Raw genomic sequence first — 20,795 nt, forward strand, 5'->3', positions numbered from 1 at the left:
TTCATTGACAGGAATTATTCCAGGAGGCTGAGCTGCAACAAATTGTAACATTTGTAGCTAACTGCTGCACCTCACAGCTGCTGAAAGCTGGGCTGCCTCTTAAGATGAGGTATCTAAGGGAACATTTTAAAAGACTTTGACAATGTATTTCCACAATACTTGTTAGAACTAGGACGTCTCCAATGATCTTATGTTCCTAAAGTGGAATAAAAGTATGAGGAATCTGAATATATACATGAAGGATGTTTTGAAAGATTTTTGCTGTTACTGTAGCACTGACAGAATATGAAAAGGATGCTTCACTCCTACACGCTGGAGTGGTCACCCAAGAGAGCTCATTTCTTCTCCGCACTAGGATTTAGCCAGGATAGTGCAATGCGCGTTTGAGCTGAGAAGCCTGCAGCGTATTTGCAATTGTCAGAACTAAAAGTGAAGGAAGACAAAACAACCTCTCCCCTCCCACCCTCTGTCAAACTTGCCTAATGAACAGCTCTACATGCACTGTATCAGAAACCCCAAACATTGACGGCAACACGAGGCACTAATTTGTTAGCTATCATATCTGACAAATTGTCATCATGGTCCCACTCCTTCGGAGGGTGTTGTGCGTGTGACCTGGGGAAGGGCTCTCAGGCTGGAGCTATTGGATGCATGACTTGGAAGAGAAGATGATGTGCCAAGATGGGAACCACAGAGTGGGCTGCCAAAAGAGAACAGTATAATTATCTGTGCATAATTCACGGCCAGAGAATAAGCTTTCCTCAAAAGTTGTCTGCTGTTGAGCTGTACCAGATTCATGGCTTTCTCAGTGAGTATTCACAAAGTATTGACAATCTGTGCAGAAATGTTCCCTTCTCCAAACTTTTTTCTTTTCTTTTTTTTTTCTTTTTTTTTTTTTAACTAAAATAGACATTCCTGTAGCTCTCTTTGCTCTCAGAACTGGTCTGTTAACACAATTTATGACTCACAAAAGTATATGCTTATTTCCTTGGATAGTTACCTCTCCCTTCACATCACCTAATCCCTTCATTGATGTGATTTGGGGGGGAGGGGGAAAACTCTGCAAAAAAAAAAGCATAAAAATACAAAATGTTGTGAGTGTTGGCTCACTGAATCTTTAGAGTTGCTGCTATACTGTGACAACAGTGGTCCTAGTTCTCAGGTTCTCAAGACAAGCAGCCAGACAACATGAGCCAAAGGAAAAATTCCTTTAATTCCTAGTTCTTTTTGAATGTATGCAACACAACTTAGCAGTTCAGAGTCTATTCAGCAGGTGGCAAGGTATGAACGCACCTGTGAGAGACCACTTATACAGCCCACTGCTCCTTCGGCCATTACTGGATTGTATGAGTTATTTCGATCTTTTACCCACATCAGAGATACCACCTTTTCATCACTGCATAGAAAAAAGATATTCTATCTCAATAATAAGTAAAAACTGTTTTTTCAAAACTGCATTCACTTTATTGAGGGACATTCAGATTCCAAAAAAGAAAGTTGAGGAAATTCTCTAGAGAGTAAGTCCTTTTGGAGGAGATCAGGGTGAAGGACTGAATGTGCTGTTCCAAATATAAGGGATAAGACTCTTAGAGAAAGGCAAAGAAAATGGAAAATGTTCCTATAATTGCTGGCAGGGAAGATGTAGATTTTGCCTGGGCAAAAGAGAGCCGATCCTGTTTTGTTTTTGAGAGCCGATCCTGTTTTGTAATGGTAGATAAGAAAGAGTTGCCAAATTCATAGGACAACGAAGTTTGAAAAGTGATGGCAAAATATGTGGAACTGGATTATATTTGACAAAATGTCATATTGCTTTTAAGGCTTCTCAGGGTGTCCAGAACCATTTTTGCTCCATGTGGTGCAGATTTCCCCTAAAGCTTTGGCGCTGCTGTCTCCAACCTGGGATGCTCTAAAATGATGCTACAGCCACCCCAGAGCCCCTACAGGGCCTGGTCTCACACACTTTTTTCCAAAGAATCAGTGTTGAACTCCTGCTGACCTATGTGTAGGAAAACTCCAGGGAAAGTCCTTGCATTGCGTGGAATTTATGGGCACATGCATGGGATCTGTGCCATGCATTGGCACTTGGGCAAAGATCACTGGCTCCAGCCAGAGGCCCAGACTGTTCAGAGCTAAGAAGTGTATGTAAGAGTTTGGATCTGGGAGTAATGTCATGCACAAATGTGCTTCCAGGCCCCAATTTGCCAGTTCTGGAATTAGCAGTGTGGAGTGAGATGTTTGTGCACTCATGGTGTAAGCGCACCATGTGTCCCTGCCTTATTTTCCACTGCTTTGACAATTTATAATCACAGAATGAAAAAGCAGGACAGGAGAAAGGTGTCCTGGTTATAGAAGAGCACATCAGTCAGCAGGATAATTTATAATTTTAAGCACATGCTTAATTGCTTTGCTGGATCAGGGTGCAACATTCTTGGTAGACACTGCAAGACTTTCGCTTTCTGAGAATGTTCTTGGAAGGAGGAAACAAACACATTTCCTCTACAAATGTTTGTGGAAAATGAATAAAAAATGCATGAATCTGCCATCAAAGTCAATTCCCACTTCTTTATTGTGTTCACCAAAAAAATTGACATAGCAATAAAGAACTAAGTTGACATGAACCATGAAGAATTAACTTTTTGAGCTAGGAGTCTGAGTGAGGAAACCTTTGGGTATGGACAAGCCCCACAATTTGCATCCATATGAGTATCTTCATCACACTGACCAATAGCCCAGGGGGCATCAAACTGGAGTTACTTGAGGGGCTGTCTCTTGGAAACATCCCAGGGACATGTTCATGCCACACCTGAAACTGCTCTGGGGATAACCAGATGGCCTCAGTTTCCAGAGATTTCAACCAAAGAGCTTTCATCAGCATTAAATTCACAGAGATGAAATTTAAAAAAAAAAAAAAAAGAAAGAAAAGTACTGGAAAATCAGGTGCATACATGTAACCAGCTCCAGCATTGATCTAGCTTAAATAGTAGCACTTATGAGACAGATAATCCAGCTTCTCATTGATCTTGGCAGTACTAGTAGGGGGCAATATTTACATTTGGTTGAATTGCTCTTAGACAAATTTTCTCCACAGTATTAAATACAAAGAAACCTTCCATTAACATCAGGGGAGCGGGTTTTTTCACTCATCTATGTTCTTCATCTATTAAAAAAAAAAAAATGTATGGCCTGCTTCTTTATTCTGTTGCTGGTTTTATACTGGGGTAGCTGCACTGAGTCAGGGAAGTAGCAACTACATCAAAGGTTGCAACACAGAAAAGTTGTCCCCTGAATATTTGCCGCAGACAGCAGAAAGTAAGTTTTCTACTTTTTTTATGTACTAAGAAACAAGGGATTATTATCCTTCTTTCATGCAGCAGAACAGGTCAGAATGAATCTTCTTTCCTGGACCATTCCTCCAAGGTTCTTTCTTTTCTAGATCTCTCATCTCATGCTAACTCCATTCTGGAGCTTGATCCTGAGTTCAGACACCCTCCAGGAGGGACAGGTGGGATAGGTACACCAATATATTCACCTGAGTCTGTGGACATGACTAGAGTCTCCTTCACCTCAAGTAAAATGTATTAATAGGGTGTTCCTTGCCATCGTGTACTTGCAACAAGAGGTATAGGAGATGAGGTGACAATATTGGAAGCACCAGCACTAATCAGCAGGTGCCAAACAGACAGACCAGGGACAGCCATCTGGCCACATGCAGGCAGCAAGTTCCTCTCCTGAAGAATGGAGGGAAACAAGCATTTGGGTGAACAGTTCTTCAGATGCATTTTAGGCTGAAGTGAATTGCACCCTTAAAATGCCTATTTCTCACCAGTGATGATAGAGTTTAGACTCTGTAGACATGTGTGTATGATCAGACAGGCCATACGCATCATGCCTGGCCAGTCCTATCATGTCTGGCCAGTTTTGTCCTGCAGTCTGGTTCAAGACCCAGGCCCCAACCCTGCACTGTGTCCAGATGGAAAATGAAAGAATGGAGGAGTCGTCATTGCTTCATGTCCCACACTCACCCCATCACTGCTGGGAGCAGCTCGGGGCTGCTATCACTGACGATGCCTCGCTAGATGCTTCGAGCAGCCTCCTGGGAGCATGGAAAGGGGACACAGGCTGCAGGGCAGAAGACCTTAGTGGCACCAGGAAGTCAGTGTCTGTAGCATATCAGTATAAACATTGAAATTGTCTTAACAGAGAACCACACCTAGAAGTACTACAGCCCTCTCACAGTATTACCCAGCATGTGGTACATGAACCCAAGCGGTGAGACCCACAGCAAAGAAAGAAGAGTGAGTTTATAGAGCAGCAGCTAGAAACAGAGCAAACAAGTAATATGAAGGGAGACAAAAACCTTGCAGGAGCATGGAAGCCAGAACCAAGTCTGTATGCAAAGCTGACCATGGGAGATAAAGACGAGAAAATGAAGGTAAAGATTTTTACTGTCTCACTGGGAATTAAAGGACAAGAAGCAAGTGAGATGCTGTTGCCAGGAATAATGCATGAAACACTGGAATAGCTGATAAAGGTGTTTGATTAGAATCACGACCCCACAGACAGAATGAGACTCTGGAGAAATATTGTATTTTTTGCCCCACCCCAAGAAAGAAGAGCTGAGATAGACACCTGCATTACAGAGCTGCAAAATCTGTAGCTTTGGAGATGTTAAACATTCCCTAAATGGAGACAAGATCATCTGTAGGACACATGATTCCATCTCACAGAAAAGTATAAAAAGAAGAGATCTAGCCCTAGAGAAATACCTCCAGAAAGCAAGGGAACGGCTGTCCCAGGAAAAGGTCAAAACAAGGCAGCGGAGGAACGCTGCGAGCAGGAGGCAACCCCCTACAAGTAATGCAGGCAGCAGAGCCCTGTGTAGGCTCTCTGTAGCAAAACAACAAGAAAGGCTGAAAGAAAAGTGCCTGGCAAGGGCAAAGATGCTAGAGAGGTGGAGAAAGAGACATTTGCCTGGTCCTGCAACTGCCTGGGGAATTAAAAAGCAGAATATCTTTCTGTTATCTGCAGGGTGACTTCAGCAGTGTGAGGGCCCTTCTGAGCACACACCCAGCAGGACGTGGCTGCCCGCCTGCGGCACCGTCCCTGCCCCTCCGCCGGTGGCCAGGTCAGTTCCAGCTGGGTTACGAAGCCAGCTGCAATGTCATTTAAAGACCTGATAAGCAGCAATTCTAACCTGGAGAAATGTGACCACATTGTGGTGATGTAAAATAAAACCATCCTGAGGCCAATGGGCAATGCTGGCAGTGATAATAAATCCATGAAACTAGAGATGTTATCGCTTTGAGTTTATAATAGTTGGCATTCAAGATTACCACCCGGTGCAGAACACCAGGGCAGTGCACGGCCTTGCTCCGATCACAGTACAAACCCCGAGTACCCTCCGTCTGTCACAGGAGACAGCCTGTCTCTGCGGGCCATGTCCAGGATTCAAACAGGACAAAAGGGCACAGCTCTGTTCCCTTTGCCCTGTCACGATGGCGAAAAGATATCATTGCCCAGAGAACCTGGCCCAGACACTTTCTGCACTGCGATCGGAGACCTCCTGACTGTGCGTTGCTGTGCGTCTTGTATAATGGGTAAAGCAGGGATAAAACACTCTATACTGACCTGGTAGCTTTTTACACTTGTTTTTGGACATGTGTGCCTGTCTGAACAAGGTACAAGACAGAGATAAATCAGGTCCGGAGCTTATACGTTACTGTTTCAGAAAGTGCATTGTGTATTTTGCAATAGATCTTATACTGTTAATTTATATAATCATCAAAAATTATTTCCTTAACTTGTATTTTAAATAGATGGCTAAATTTGTGGTTTGCCTACTGTGCCTGGCACGGGGCCACATGTTTTCACATATCTCGTTGCAGATTACGTGTTGAGTTCTAAAGCAGTTATGCCATCTCATACCTGAAGCAACTCCATTTGAACCAGTTCAAGGGAAATCAGAGTGGGACCGGCCGTCTCTTTGTTTAGCATCAGTACATATAAACACCTATAACCTCCTATACAGGTATGATTTATTTCAGTGTAACTGACATACTAAAATTATCAATGAAAGAAAGATAACACAATAATCATCACTTTCTCACAGTTGCATTTTCAGAGAAATCAGCTATACCCTTTTTAATGAAATCTGATTAAAAAAAACTTTGCCTAAGTAAAACTTGCCTCTCACTATCAAAATAGCTCAACTGAGCTGTGTTAAAGACTGCATAAAACAATTCCTTTGATAAATAACAGGAGGGAAATAGGCAGAAATTAAGATGTGCCATCTTTCTGATAAATTTAAGACAGCACAGATAACCTAACTCTAAAACATGGCCTCATTGAACATCTGTATTTTTATTCCAACACATACTAAAAAAAGCATAAAACACATATTTAAATGTGTATTTTGTTGCAAATACAATTTTGAAGCATGAATTAAGAAAAGACATCTATGCAAAAACAGTGGATAAAAAATACATTATTTAATTCTCTTTGAGTAGTTCTGTTTCTCAATATTCTTCAATGGAGATTTTTTGTGCTGGCAAGATACAAGCAAGATTCAAGAAGACAGTCCCTCCCACAAAGTGCTTATACAGCATAAATCAATTTCTTGTGTACTGAGAACAGTCATCTCCTTCTGTTCTAAGTAATATTTAACCTAGAATCTAAGAAAAAAAGAGAAGTTTGTTAAGCTGGATGCTGATACTGATGTTGACCATGGTTATTATGAAGGGCACCTGCTTCTCATGGGTCCCAGCCCCATGCTCTGGCCAGCACAATTATGGGGCCAGATTTTGAAAGGTATGCATATCCCTAAAAAATGTAATTTACCCCCTAGTGGTATCTTCAAAGGGCAGAAGTTGCTGAGAGAGGAAATCCCCTAGGCACCCTCTGGCTTGAGACAACGTGCAGGTAGTAACTGAAGAGAGGGAGGACAAGCGAAACCACTTGATTGTGCAGGCAGGAGGAGAGTCAATGGAGATGATATGGACGTGGATATGGGGGCTCTGCAGTGATGTGGCTATTCCCTTAACCTGGGGCAGGAATATCTCTCATTGATTAGAGCTAATTAGGGAGGAATAGGGTTGAGCCTTTTCAACCTCCCCAGTAAATCTGCTTTTGATGCAAATTGGTTATAGCATGGCTCAGTGGTTCTAAAATGGATTTTGGAAGTCCTTCCTTTGCTGGTCCATTTAAATAAATAAAACAAGTTCTCTAGGACTGTTATGTACAGTAAATCTACTTTGATTGATTTGAATGAATTTGACTGATCGAATGATATCTTTGGCTCAGCTAACAAGGTGAGGACACCAGTTTTGTTTCTTTTTAGCAGTGTCAAGGAAGTCTTGTGCAATTTTATGAATGCTGGAAAAAGAGGAAAGGGCAGCATTTTGACTCTGGATTCAACACTTTTTACTGAGGGGCCAAAACTGATCTATTGATGAGAAAGTTCAGAAGTTTTCTGACTAAAAGTATCTGTATGGGGAAAAGGATATAGTTCTTTACTCTAGCACAAACCAGTTAGTGAGATCAGTCTGTTGGGAACTAAACCTGGACAAATTCAAGCTAGAAATGAGGTGCAATTTTTAATAGGAAAGTAATAAATTATTGAAAGAATTTACTGAAGGTTGGTGTGTTCTTGTTGTCCTCAAGTCAAGACTTGGATGGTTTTCTGAAGCTCAAAGGGAAACCATGGCCTTGGTTGCATGAATGTCTGTGTGAGTTTCTGCTGCTTTTATTATGCAAGTGGCCTCTAGCCTTCAAATCTAATAATCCACAGTACTTGAGAGCAATGGGCAGATCTCAGAAAGTTGAAAGGTTTGAATTGCACATGCCCCAGAGACATGTAATTTGAATACCAAATGGCCACAGAGCTAGCCTCTTTGGGGAATCCAAATGTTTCACAATATTCATCAGAAAAATTAAGATCTTAAGCATATGAGAGTATGCCTTTGGTGATGTAAGGTTAAATCTGAGCGGTATCCAGCAGCATACAAGTGCTCCGTCAGGGAGCAGCAGGTACTTTGCACAGCACTGTGCAATGCAAACAGTCAGAGAAGCCAAAGGCAGGTGAGCGCCAGGGGCATCAGGCCAGCCTTCTACCTCCTGGGTGCGTTCATGCTGTTGTGGCACTGAAGCTCACCCACCAAACTCTGCTCTGTGAGAGGAGCAAGTACAGTTCAAGCCTGGCCCATCATGTGATGGGCAGGAAAAGGTCAGCTTTGCTACTCTGCTGTCATCTGTTGTAACCCGGTGGGATGGAGATGGTTTCTGGCCAGCCAAAGCCCTCCTGCTCTGCATGTTTCTGTCTTAGCAGCTGCTGGCCAGTTGGGGAATGGTGGGGATGGTTTTCAGCGTGAATATTCTCATAAGCATGTGAAGCCCCTGCTGATAAAGAAGAACTAGGTGATAACCACAGGCACTCAGGATTCCTGAAGTAAGCCTGAAACACTGACTGAAGAAGCATTTGCCGTTTTAGTTCCTTTTATTGCTTTTAGTAAAGTGTCCTTTTTTGCTCTGGAATGCTGAGCCTTTTGGTTGGCACAGTCTGGGCTTTTGGCACATTTTAATTTTTTTTTTCTCTGCAGTTAGGAAAAGCTCTTTTTTAAATGAGAAGTTTTCATGAAAAAAATGCCCAAATCTTAATGAAATCTGAAGGTGGCAGCAACGAAACAGTGGCGAGGCTGCGGGTATGGCTTTTAGGGCAGGTTTGCATCACACAGTAGGGTGTGCTTACGGAGACTCCCAACCTACCGCTAACCTGAGTTTGTGAGTTCTCATGACTCGGCACAGTGCCTGCAGCTTGGTTTGGGGGGATCTGTGGCTGAGCTAGTAAGTCCTGCCTCTCTGATGGGACCGTTTAGCCCTTCACTCGGAAGAGCTGTGCTAGCCCAAAGGTACAGCTTACAAACACAAGCCGTCTGCATAGAGCCAGCCCACAGCTGTGCCCAGCCCTTGTGTCTGTGTGCAGCTCTGCAAGCAAAAGGAAGTCAGAGGTGCAGGGATGAGAGTATTTGCAGGTTTTGTCTGCAAAAGCTGATGTACCACAAAGTCATTTTTACATGATGCTACTACTGGGTTCACGTTTTATACCCTTTATAATATCAGCGGGACATGTTATGCTGAAACGATAAATTGATTTGCCTGGGTTGGTCATCTCAGAACAATGTCCAGCGCAGCAGGAAACAAGGAGATACTCTGTACTCAGGTTCAGAGATAAAATGTCTCTTGGTTCATCAGAGCCATGAGTACTATCACTGGTGTTGCTGGCCCTTATCTGAGGTCCAGAAAACCGCACCTTTCGTCATGCTAGTCCTGCAGTTCCTCCTCTCAGACTTCTCTGCAGGATGAAGGCAAGCACGGAGAAGTTCAGCAAAGTTCAGGTACCACTGTCAGGAAGCAGCAGAAGGGCGCAGCCCTGGCAGAGACTGGTAAAGCAATACCTATCATCCCCATATTGCCATGGATAACCAGCACTGGCTTAACCATGGTAAAAATCCACCCTGAAGAACGTGTCTGTGAGGCTTAATCCTGAAAAAAGGACACAGAACAGTTAAATATCCTGGCGAGCTGCAGCAGAGAGCAGGGGATAATACTTCCAAGTGCTTCCTGGAGGCTGTTTGAGTGTGTCCTTCTGCACTGCCTGATTAAACTGCAGGCACAGCAGCAACGGCAGCACCGACTCGCCTCGGTGGGGTCTCTGGGACAGAGCGCGGTCAGGAACACCCACCCGCTGCCTAGACCTCGCACCCTCAGCCACAGCACACCCAGGAAGTGTCCAAGAAGCCCAGCCAGGTCCCCCAATTAGTTGTGTGCCGGTCGGTGGGACGGGAGCCCGAGGGGGAAGAGCGGGTCCTCACGGGCTGCGCAGTGGGGGATGATTAGGCAGGGACTGGCAGCGTGCTGCTGCCGCTGCTACTGCGACCGTACGGTGCTTCACGGCGTGGGTGCAGAGGCGTAGCAGGCAAGCAGCAGGAGAGTAGGATGCCACATGGCGAGGAGGAGGAGAAGAAAGGTGGAGGAGTAGGCAGAAGGGAGATTCAGTTTAACATGGCATGCCAGGCCTCCACTGCTGCTTCCCTCCCTCAGGCCTGCTCATCATGAATTTAATTTGCGCATGGGGTGAGGGGAATTTTGTTGGCATTGTTTAACTCTTATTCTATGTGCTCCGTTACATGGCAAACGCTGTGCGCTGTACGTACAGGCAAACGGGGTCTTGGGTGTACTTCAGTCTAAGGCCCTGATTCCGCAAACACGTGAATAATCTAACATGCAAGAGGACTTACTTATGTATGTAAAATGACACCTGCTTTTCTCTTCATTTCTGCTTATCTTCCCCCTCCCAATATACTTTTGCTTCTGGATAGCTAAATTTGAGCTCACAATGTCAATTAAAATTTGAATACAGAAAAGATAGGGGTTTTTTTTAACGTCAGTTTAGAGGTTGACCTCATCTACATATATTCAGTAAAGCAAACAAATAAATGTGTCCATCGTGTCCAGTCCCAACTACGATTCCATGTACACCACCTTCTTTAGGGGGAAAGGCCTAATGTTGGAAGGGTCAGGCTTCAAATGACAGTTGATATGCAAGGGCATTGCCATTTGAAAAGACAATCTAACCTGACTCAGAGGAAACGGAGCTTTGATTCTAGGTGTGTACTTTGGAAAATATTTGTTTGCTTTGCATATGGCTATTAACTAACTCTCTTAAAAGCTATATTTGGGGAAATGTGTTGAATTCTTGGATGACTTGATGGAAGACAGTGCATTCCTACCTGTAATTTGCAAGTGGATTCAGAAGTTTGGGAGAAGTTAGAATGAAAAAAAAAAAAGCATATATAATATATATATAAGCTTAAAAATAGACTTAAAAAAATGGTTTTGGTGTGGAGGCTTGCAGAGACAGCAGACGTCTCCCTCTTTTCAGTAGATACAACATCATTACACAAAAATACAGAGACCCAAGGAGCCACTATTCAAATGTAGCCCCTCAACTTTACGACCACAAGTGGGTTTTATTTTGGTGCTTGCTTTTGAGGATGCTTTTGATGAAGCGATCAGAGTTTTTCAGATCCCTTCTATTACATGTTGCTGTTGACCTCTACCTGCTTTTAGCTTTTAGAACTTTGTTTCTATTTCCATTTCTTTAGCGTGAAGGTCGGGGATGGGAATCTCTATTTTTAAAACTTTGGAGCCAACTGCTGCGTGCTGTTGCACTGTGGCTGACTCTTACCTTCTTTATATTTCCTGTTGTGCTTCTAGATCTGAGTTGTCCTAAGTGTTTGCTGAAGAGTAAGGCTTCTGGACCCATTTATCTTGGGAATCTGGGACATAAACTTCTGTAGGGTAAAGCCTGTGCCACCAACTTGATAAATCACCTACAGATCCTGAAAAATTATTTAGGCACCTAATGACTACTGATTTCAATAGGTGCTAAGCCCCAAACTGAGAATCTGTGCACTAGTTTACCTGTGGGTTGATGGGTCCCCTTCAAAATTAGCCTCTGAGTGTTTCTCTCCCTGAGAGAGATGTGTGATGCTGTGAGGCTGTGTAAAGACCTTAAACAGGTAGAATTTGATATTTCCATTTGCTAGTATCTCTGGCAAGCCACTGGCAATTCACACCTTTACTCAAACTCTTCACAATAATTTCCTTTCTCACTAGCCAGCTTCTTAATGTCATCACGTTAGCTATTCCTCATGTCTTCTGGGCTTTCCTGGGCAGCCTGCAGCCCCAAAGCCTAGCCTGGCTATGTTCTCTTCCCCCTGTCCAGTTAAAAGCAGTGTCTAATCTGACCTGACTAGCTTGGACTCAAAACTCTCATTTTCATTCACCAAAACCTCCAGTCTCACCTTTTTCTTAGCTGCCTTTTCTTTCCTCCCACTCTGAATTCTGGGCAGACCTCAGCTTTCTGGTATCCCCTCGCTGCTGCTGCCTGATCCTCAGATAAAGTTTCCAATGGGTTGCCAGAAGTCTTCAGCTCTGTTGTATTTCAGGTTTTTCTTCAGGTAAAGGCAGTCTGGGTTATGGCACTGGCTGTGGGGAAGCCGGCAAGTGCGTGAGACCGCGCAGCGGGTGTCTGCAGATACAAGGGTGCACAGAGGCAGGAATGAGCCTTGAGTATTATCCCTGTGTGGCGCTGGGGGAGCTTGCTCAAACCCAACCCTCTTCTTGTACAGCTCAGTAGTGCAGTACTGAGTAGTAGCATGGTCACACATATTTTAACATTGCTATTGTTTACAAAAATGATGTTTAAATATAATTGACCATGATGCTATTTGGAGATGGATTTTTGACAATTAAGAGAACTGGCTTTTAGCCTTTGTAATCTTGCATTTTCACATCTGTGCCCCAGCTTGGGTGGGTAACCTTTCAAGGTTATAGTGAAACCCTTTATGCCTCCTTTTGCTCATCACTGCAAGAAGTATCTCAGTCCCTACCCACCTTTATGAACCACCTGGTGTTGCCAGTGAGATGTAAATGTAAAAATAGTACTATTGGTTTTGTATTACTATTTTTCCCAAGGAAATCACTGTTTTCCACAAAGCATAGCACATGATTTCATGTTTATTGTGTAATAATAGCCCTGTGTTGTGTTAGTAAGTAGGACACAGATACAGCTCTTCAGTGATGTACAGTACTCCTTCTTATCTTTAATTAAATGTTATTCCCTTGTATTGGAGTATATTCTGTGATTACACATGTTTACAGTCTCTTAGTAACTTACCATCAAATACACTAATGAAAATCAGTGCCCCAAAGTGACTTATTCCTTTTGTCCTGTACTTTCCCACACCTCTCTCATGTTTTATTATTGTTTCCAGTTCCTGTTTTAAAAATTAAAGGGTTGAATTAAACACTCTTGCATGAATTTGCTCCAGCCATCTCTGCTTTTGATCTAGGGACATGTACCTATCTAGCTCTCTGCCCTTCCCCAGAACCGTAACCCCTGGGGATACCATAGAGCATGAGATGATACAATTTAATAAAGTCACAATAAAACATCCAAGGCCTTTCATACTTTTTCACTTTCTTTAACTCAATTTATTTTTCATTTCATGGACAGAGATTTAGTCCTGGTATTAGTTTATGATTTTGCTGAAAGAATTACTGAACACATACAAAAAGGAAATATTATTTTTATTATTTATTTTGTGCCATGTATACCATAGGAAAAAAAAAAAGAGTTGAAATCACTTCAGTACCGCTGTGTTTTTCATTACAAAGTTATTACATATAGAAATTACTCCAAATTATCTGAAATGAATGGAAATTATGAGGTTTAAATTCCCCAGGTTACTGCAAGCACAGCACTGGAAATTTATTTTGTCATCTTGCTGAACATAATTGCTACAACAAAATTTCTTCCATTTTACAACCGCAGCATAACTTATTTATACCAGTGTTGTTGTAATTTTACATCAATAAGTTGCATAGGAAGGAGTACACAGGTGGTAATTGAAAACAATAATTTGTAGTGGGGTCCAGGTGGAACAGTTGGCTCAGAAAAGACTTCATTTGCTGCTCAGTAAAAGCTTTGCATCTCTGTGGCCTTTGACTATGGTGCTATCAAACCTTTGGTCCATCCAGCACTGAGGCAGCCTGATCCTCCTAAATTACATTTCCAAGTGTCAGCCGAGGTGAGAGGAACAAGTGATCTATCATTGTGGCATTGACCTGTAGATCACCAGCAGAAGCAAAAGCAACGTATCTGGGGACACGGCGAAATCAAAACCGGAGAAGCGGCAAGCACGACGGGGAAAGCGGGAGCGCCTCCCTGTTGGAGCGGCGGGGGTCACCTTGCGGAGAGCCGAGGTGAAGGGAAACACAACCCCGTTGGGTGCGCGCGCCCGTGCTGGCCTGCGGGGATCTTGCGGCCGGTCTCAGCTGCTGCTGCGGGCTTTTCAGCTGAGCCCTCTTCGACGGGCACGGCAATACATGTCGTTTGTTTGTCGAAGGGAATGCTGTTATTTGATCATTTTCAATTAAGATGTGAGTAGTTGCCTGAGACACCAGCAATGACGTTCGTGTTCATACTTTGCTCCACTCTTTATGAACAGGAATGTGTAATTTGGGTGCAATACACAAGCACTCCCAGGCCAGACATCCGCACTTCTCTGTTCCCTAATTGTCAACAGGAATAATGAAACTGCAGAGGCTGGTACTGAATCTAGAAACTGATGAATTTCCCTGTTTGAGTCCACTTGCCCAAGTTAAAATAATAAAAATAATAATAATGATGCTACATTACTATGGTTATACCCTATTCAAATAAAATACAGGAGGAAGAACATAGAAGAGGAAGGAAAAAGAGGAATAAATGAGGTGCCTTTCTTTGCTCATGTTCAGATTTTCATGATTCACAAGAGACAGGCTGAAACGTTTCTGTCATGAGTTCAAGCTGATGATTTCATTGCCACGCTCAGAGCTTAGAGGCCTTTGTTATTTTAAACAATTCAAAGATTTCAAATCCTCTTAAAATCATCTGAGGAGGTAAAGAGAAGAAATTGGTCAAAACTTACACTTGAAAGCAGAGGAGAGCTCTATGGCTCCCAAATTTCAGGATTTGTAAGTACTGAGGAGTATGTATAGATGAGGATGGAGAAGGGATTGTTTTTGTCCCCTCCCTGTGCAAACTGTGTTGCAAGTGCACCTCTAGACACAGACAATGTTATATATTTACATAATGGAACAAGTTTTAAAACTACCTCTTAAGAGGAAAATATCCCTCAATTTCTGGGAGTGTTTCAGGGTTTTTTTGTACAGTGAAACTCGTGCTGGTTCACAAAACTCAGCTTATCGCACCAAGTAGTGATGGCACTTGTTTTCCAAAGACACAAACCATCCTTGGACTGAATTTGTTAGAGAGTATGTGCCAGCTTTTTTTTTAAAAAAAAGCCTCCCCAGCAACAGTGGATTTTGCCCACCTTCCCTCAATTTATTTATTATTATTATTATTATTATTATTATTATTATTGTTTTAAATACGGGTGGGAGCTATGAGGATTCGCAGGTGGCACCTCGGTGGGCCGGAGCTGTAGTGGAGGGGGCTGGAGGCTGGTGTCTGTGTGCTCCCCCGGCCCCAGCATAGCCGCGCAGGGTGCGGGCTGACCCCTTTGCTCTCCCTGGACGCGGCTCGCGGCAAAGAGAGGCTGCGAGAGGGTGCTGAAGAGATTTGTCATATGACTTTCAGAAAGACCCACAAATTACAAATGCAAGCACGGGTCTTGCTCTCATTGCAGCCCAGGAGGCTCCTGTGAGTGATTTCAGTGGGGACACAGCTGAACTTCTACTGTCTGAAAGTCTGTAGCACAAACAGACCAAAATGTGACTTTAGGAATGTGCCTTTTAAACTGAGGATAATAGCCAAATAGGGCCCAATCCGGCATTTTTTCTGAGAAAAAAAACAGGTGTTCTTCTTCTGCTCTTGCTTGCTGGTTCTGTGACATTTGAGGTGGGGAGGAGGAAGTATTGGTTTGGTTTTGTTTTAATTGAAATGGTTTTGTTTGTTTTAATCAAAAAAAGGCAAAAATAGGGCCCCAACACTTAGACTGTTACTTACTATGTTTAGAGCCTGGAAAGAATTTGAAAAAATGAGGGACTCTGCAGGAAAAAAAAACAAAAAACAACCAAACAAAAAACCCAACAGAGCACTGACTAAGCAGGGGACGCTGGGGAAGGTTTAGAACGTAAATATTGAGAGAATCTTGTTTTCTAAATTCAATGCTGGAAACATCAGCAAGTGACAGCCACTAAAAATGAGAGGATGTCAAATGTCTTGAAAACATGTTGAAACCTGCATCCCTTTTGCCTTTCTCCCCAAAGTCTTGGGAAAGGAACAGGGGATAATACATTATCCTCTTAAGCCTTCCTTTCACTGCACCCTGAAATACACCAGTGTCATGGAAAAGGAAATCAAGTCAATAAATGTTGCAATTTATATATTTTTGAATAGATAACAAGAACAATTTTACTGTTTGCCATAAATGAAAAAAAAAACCCTCACCAAATCATTCCTCTGATTGAGGTTCTGAAGCTCTGTTTATTGCTGCAAAGTGATTTGATACAAAAAAATTACACATTTTGAGTTATTATATCACCCAGAAATTTGATGCCACTTAACTATGTAATTTTCAGAAATGATATAAAACCATTGCAGAAAAATATTCAGGGAAACCCAAAAGACCTCTTTTTATCTTTTTTTTATGGGTCTAAAATGAGAACTCGCAGAGATCCTTGCACTGTATGCAAAGGCTGAACTGCCACCTCGGGAGCTTTATTAATATGTATGTAAATACGATCTGGTTAGATCCTGTGTTTCTGTATCTTTTCACAAGGTGGAGCGGCTAACTAAGCCGATCAGATCAACACCCTGTGTTTATCCTTATTTTTTTCCAAATAACAACATCTAAAGATTCAAAGAGAATGAGAATAGCAACCTCATTTATATCAAGATTGTCTCAAACCTACCTACCTTCCTTCCTTCCTTCCTTCCTTCCTTCCCTCTCTTCTCCTCCCCACAACTCCTAGATCTGTATCAAAAACAATTTACTTCTAACTTAGCATGAGCTTTCTCAAGTAAAGCCTGGGAAGAAACTAAAATCACATCACACAGAATCTGCAGCTCCAATTTTTCTTCCACTGAAAAGTTATTTGAGCAAATGGGGAGAAAGTGGAAATGCATTCAAAATGAGTCCAAGTGACACATCAAGCTTACCCTCCGTGAGGATATCGGGACTTCCTCTTTACACTGGAGCCACTGTTATTTACGTATCTGTATCTGTGCCAAATTTCAGCAAAAGGCATCGCATGGTTTCAAAAAAGAAAAAGAGAAACCCAGACGCTAAACATGGGAGTGCTGAGAGTTCTTGACTCAGCATGCCTTGTTGTATATAAGATAAAATGGAATATTTAACATCATATTAGGCTGTTTTCCCCTATGATACGGATGGTGTTTCTAGATGAGAACTCTTCAAATCTTGGGCATATTACGAAGACAGGAAAGATGATTACCTTAGTACAAGACATTTTGTGCGCGCGAGTGCATTTTTGCCTAATTTAAAACGAGGCGCTACAGCACCTTCACAGCTAGTGAAAAGCTTGCCCTCTCCTTGCGGGTTTTGCCTCTTTTGCAGTGGGGAGCAGCCGCCGCGGCGCGAAAGGCGATGCGGGGCTGGCGGCCAGGCACAGCGGACCGGGCCTGTCGCGGGCTGCAGCGAGGGGCAGGGGTCAGGCGCGGGGCTCGGCGCTGCCGGCGCCGCCGAGGCGAGGGGCCCCGCAACAGCGCGGGGCGAGGCCGGGGGGCAGCACCCCCGCCCGGCGGCGGCCCCCGGGGACCCCGGCCCCTCTTGTTTGGCTGACGGGGGAAACAGCGGCGGGGGGGGGGGGAACGAAACGGCGGGGCCAGCTGCAGATGGAGGCGGGTCGAGGGATAGGTCAAGGTTAGAAAGAGCCTGCTATTGATCTGGCTTTGAACGCGAGACAGGGAGAGCAGAGAGACTAAAGGGGGAGCTGTGAGACAAGACATTAACAGCTTTCAGTGCTAATGATCACAAGTGCCAGACAGGGGAGGAAAGAGGAGACTGAGAAATCACTTTGGAATTTTTTTTCCCTTCCCTATTGGGATGTATTTTCGGAGGAGGAGGAGGAGGAGGAGGAGGAGGCAGGCTGGGAGCTCACCCCCAGCAGCCCTGCCCGCAGCCTGCCGACGCGGGCGGCAGGGAGAGGGCTCCGCACCCCCGGCGCGGCCCGCCGGGTCAATCATTGATCGCCCTTATCTCCGGCTCCCAGTGCCCGCTGGAAGACACTGGTTAATCAACAGAAGCTGCCCAGTAACTTCCCGATAAGCCTCGCTCCGAAGGGGCGCAGCTTCCTGCAGCTCTCTGAGGCACGGCCGGAGCCGCTGCGAGCCGGACTTTGCACCCCCAAGAACGGAAAGTGACCCCCCGCCCCCTCCCCAGCTCACCCCAGGGGCAGCCCCGGCCCTCTCCCCCCGCCGGGTGCCGGCCCCGGGCTCCCCCTCGGGGCGCAGGGCGGCGGTCTGGGCCGCGGCGCCCCGAGGGGCCGGGCCGGGCTGCGGCGGGCGCCCGCAGCCGGGGGCCGGGATGGCCCTGCCCGGGGCCCAGCGGCGCTGCCGACCGCCCCGGTGCCCTCCCGGCGGCGGGGAGCCGCTGCTGACACCACGCTGACTTTTTTTCGTAGGACCCCGTAAAACTAACCGAACAAACAAACAAACACGGCGAAGAATCTAAACAAGCTTAAGCGCTGTTAAACGTCTTTTACATGTTTGCTGTGTGTTAATGGAGGCTGATGCCTGCGCCGGGGCAGGGGAGGGCACCGCGGGGCTGGCCCTGCGCCCGCCGGCGAGCCCCAGCGCCAGGCCTCGGGGGCTGGGGGGCTGGTCTGCCCTGGGAGCGCGGGTCGGGGCCGGCTGCAGAGATCTGGGGGCTGACAGAGCCGAAATGCGAGATGCGAGCGGGGCGTGTGTGTGTGCGTGTGTATAGGCAAAGGCAGATTTGCTGGAGGAGGCGAGAGTGTTGCTGTTTAGCCAAATTCTACTCAAAGCTGATTAAGGGCACCGAGATGAATTCTGGTCCCCTAAGGCTCTCATGCGATTTAATACAAAAATATTCATTTAACGTAGAAAGTAAATGACACGAATGCAGAGCGGCTCTGCTAGCGTGCTCCGGGTGGAGGCTGGGTTTCTTGGGTTTCTCTTCCATCTGCCTTCAAACCCCCAGCCCTCCCCCTCCCCGTTTCCCTCGCCCTGTCCAGAGCTGGTGCTGAAAAGCACTTCGCACGAAACTATTCGCTTGCCTGGAGAGAGAGGAAAAAAAAAAATCAAAGGAGATGGGGCTAGGAGAGCGGAGGTAGAGGGGAAAAAGTTGGTTTCCAAGAAGCTCCCAAGTTAGAAGCGCACGCAGTTGGGGGCATTTACCTGCGTGTGAAATTGGAGGAAAAGTGCATTGAGATGCGGTCCCTGGGAACTCGGTGTCTCTCGATTCGTGGCTGAGACTAATTCCTCCAAGAAAACTCCTCACTGCCAGGCTTTTTTTTTTTTTGGGGGGGGGGGAGAAGAAGGTCGAAGAGGATTGTGTGTGCGTGTGCGGCTCGGGAGTGTGTGTGCGTGCGTGTGTCCCAGAACGATCACACTTAGATTAGGGAGAGAGGAGGAAAAAAAAAATCTCTCCCCAACCCACACAGATATTTGTGTTGTTGTAAAACTGTTTGAAAGAAACGCAGGGGGAACGTGCTCGCAGCCGAGGAGCTGTGGCGGAGTCGAAAGGAAAGAGCAGTCCGAGACCTCTCGGGATCTCACGCCGGACACGGACCGCGGAGGAGCAAGACCCAGAGCCGAGCCAGGACACGGAGACCGGGCGGCGGCATGAGTAGCGGGCAGAGAGCGGCGGGCAGCCCTCCGCAACGCTCCCGGGCTGCCGGCCGCGGCGTCCGGCCGGGGCAGCAGCGCGGTCGGAGCGCGGCCGCGCAGCGCCGCCGGCCCGGGAGCCGCTGCCACCGCGGCCGGGGCCGCGGCCGGGGCCGGGGTCGGGGGAAGTTTCGCTGTGCGGGAGGATGCGGATTTATCCCTCCCCCCCCTTTCCTGCTAGCACTCAGCGTACCCGAGAAACAACACTGCACAAAGCCCGGAGCTGCTCCCGATCCATGCATGTGCTTTAGTTTGTGTGTGTGTGAGTGTGTGAGTGCGAGTGGTGTTTCTTGTTCTCTTGCAGGGTACAATGTTAAAAAGCCACCGCTAGTCGCCCCCAGTGCTCCTACTCTCTGGGTCTTTTTGTCTCTAGTGCAGATTAAACGTCACGTCCGCACTTGAACTTGAATTTTATCCCATTGTACAGAGGCAGCCCCAGCCATAGAGAGACAGAGCGCTCCCAGAGAACCAGGACTCCGCCATCTTCACATTGCAATATATAATAGTAATAGCCAGCACCAGCCCAGCTGCACTGGGGGCTTCCTTCCTTCCAGTCCCAGTGCCAGGCGAGGGGGGAAGAGTGCAAAGTGGTGCAGGAGCACTGGCAATCCAAAAGCACCAGGGCAAAGCAGTGCCACTTGAACTGGGAAAGAGGAGACACAGTTTTGGATACCCCTTTTCAAAAAAATTATATATATATCTACCCAGCAAGGGTCAATCTCTGAAAAACAAATTTTTGGCATTTTTTTTGTGTGGGGGCAATCCCAATTCCAGTACTTTTTTGATATTCCTGCTTCTTTTTTGATTTTTTTTAATTTTTATTTTTATCCTCCTGGTGGAAAAGCGCACTTGCCAATTTGTCAAGCACTCTGGAAAGAGGGAAAGAGAAAAGTGTCACTGGCGGTGCATATCCTCCTAAGTTCAAGAAGAGATTTGGAAGTCCAAGTGGCAGCAGCAGTGGAGAAAAGACAGTGTTTGAAAGAGAAAAAGCAGAGCGAGAAAGCTTTTTCCTGATGATGATGATGATGATTTTTAATTGAGAGGGGATCCCAGCTAGTGCACCACAACAGCAACAGAAAGGAGTTTTTTTTTCCCTTTTATTTTTTGAAAGAAGAAGAAGTCGATAAAGAAGAAGAAGAAGAAAGAGGAAAAAAAAAGAGGAGGATCGCCCCCCCCCAACACATCTCCCCAAACCAGTGCAGCTCTCCAGGCGATGCCAGTGTAAATGCCAGGGCAATGTCCCGTCGCAAGCAGGGAAACCCGCAGCACTTGTCACAAAGAGAGATTATCACACGTAAGTTTGAACTTGGAACCAGACCGAGCCGAAATCAAGGAGCAAAATTAGAGAAGGGGAGGAAGC

At 45.4% G+C, this 20,795-nt stretch overlaps 1 protein-coding gene across 4 annotated transcripts in view; it reads left to right on the forward strand.

The window, feature by feature from the left end:
- Positions 1-19,895: 19,895 nt before the first annotated feature.
- BCL11B (B cell CLL/lymphoma 11B) overlaps positions 19,896-20,795 on the forward strand; it is a 98,271-nt gene continuing 97,371 nt past the window's right edge. For all 4 annotated transcript variants that reach the window (XM_026079550.1, XM_026079552.1, XM_026079551.1 and 1 more), the window contains exon 1: positions 19,896-20,729. In XM_026079550.1, coding sequence (XP_025935335.1) covers positions 20,672-20,729 — 58 coding nt within the window. In that variant the 5' untranslated portion in view covers positions 19,896-20,671. The remainder of the gene's footprint in view (positions 20,730-20,795) is intronic.

The sequence above is a fragment of the Apteryx rowi genome, unplaced genomic scaffold, assembly GCF_003343035.1.
Source record: "Apteryx rowi isolate R43461 unplaced genomic scaffold, aptRow1 scaffold_5, whole genome shotgun sequence".
Lineage (NCBI taxonomy): Eukaryota > Metazoa > Chordata > Aves > Apterygiformes > Apterygidae > Apteryx > Apteryx rowi.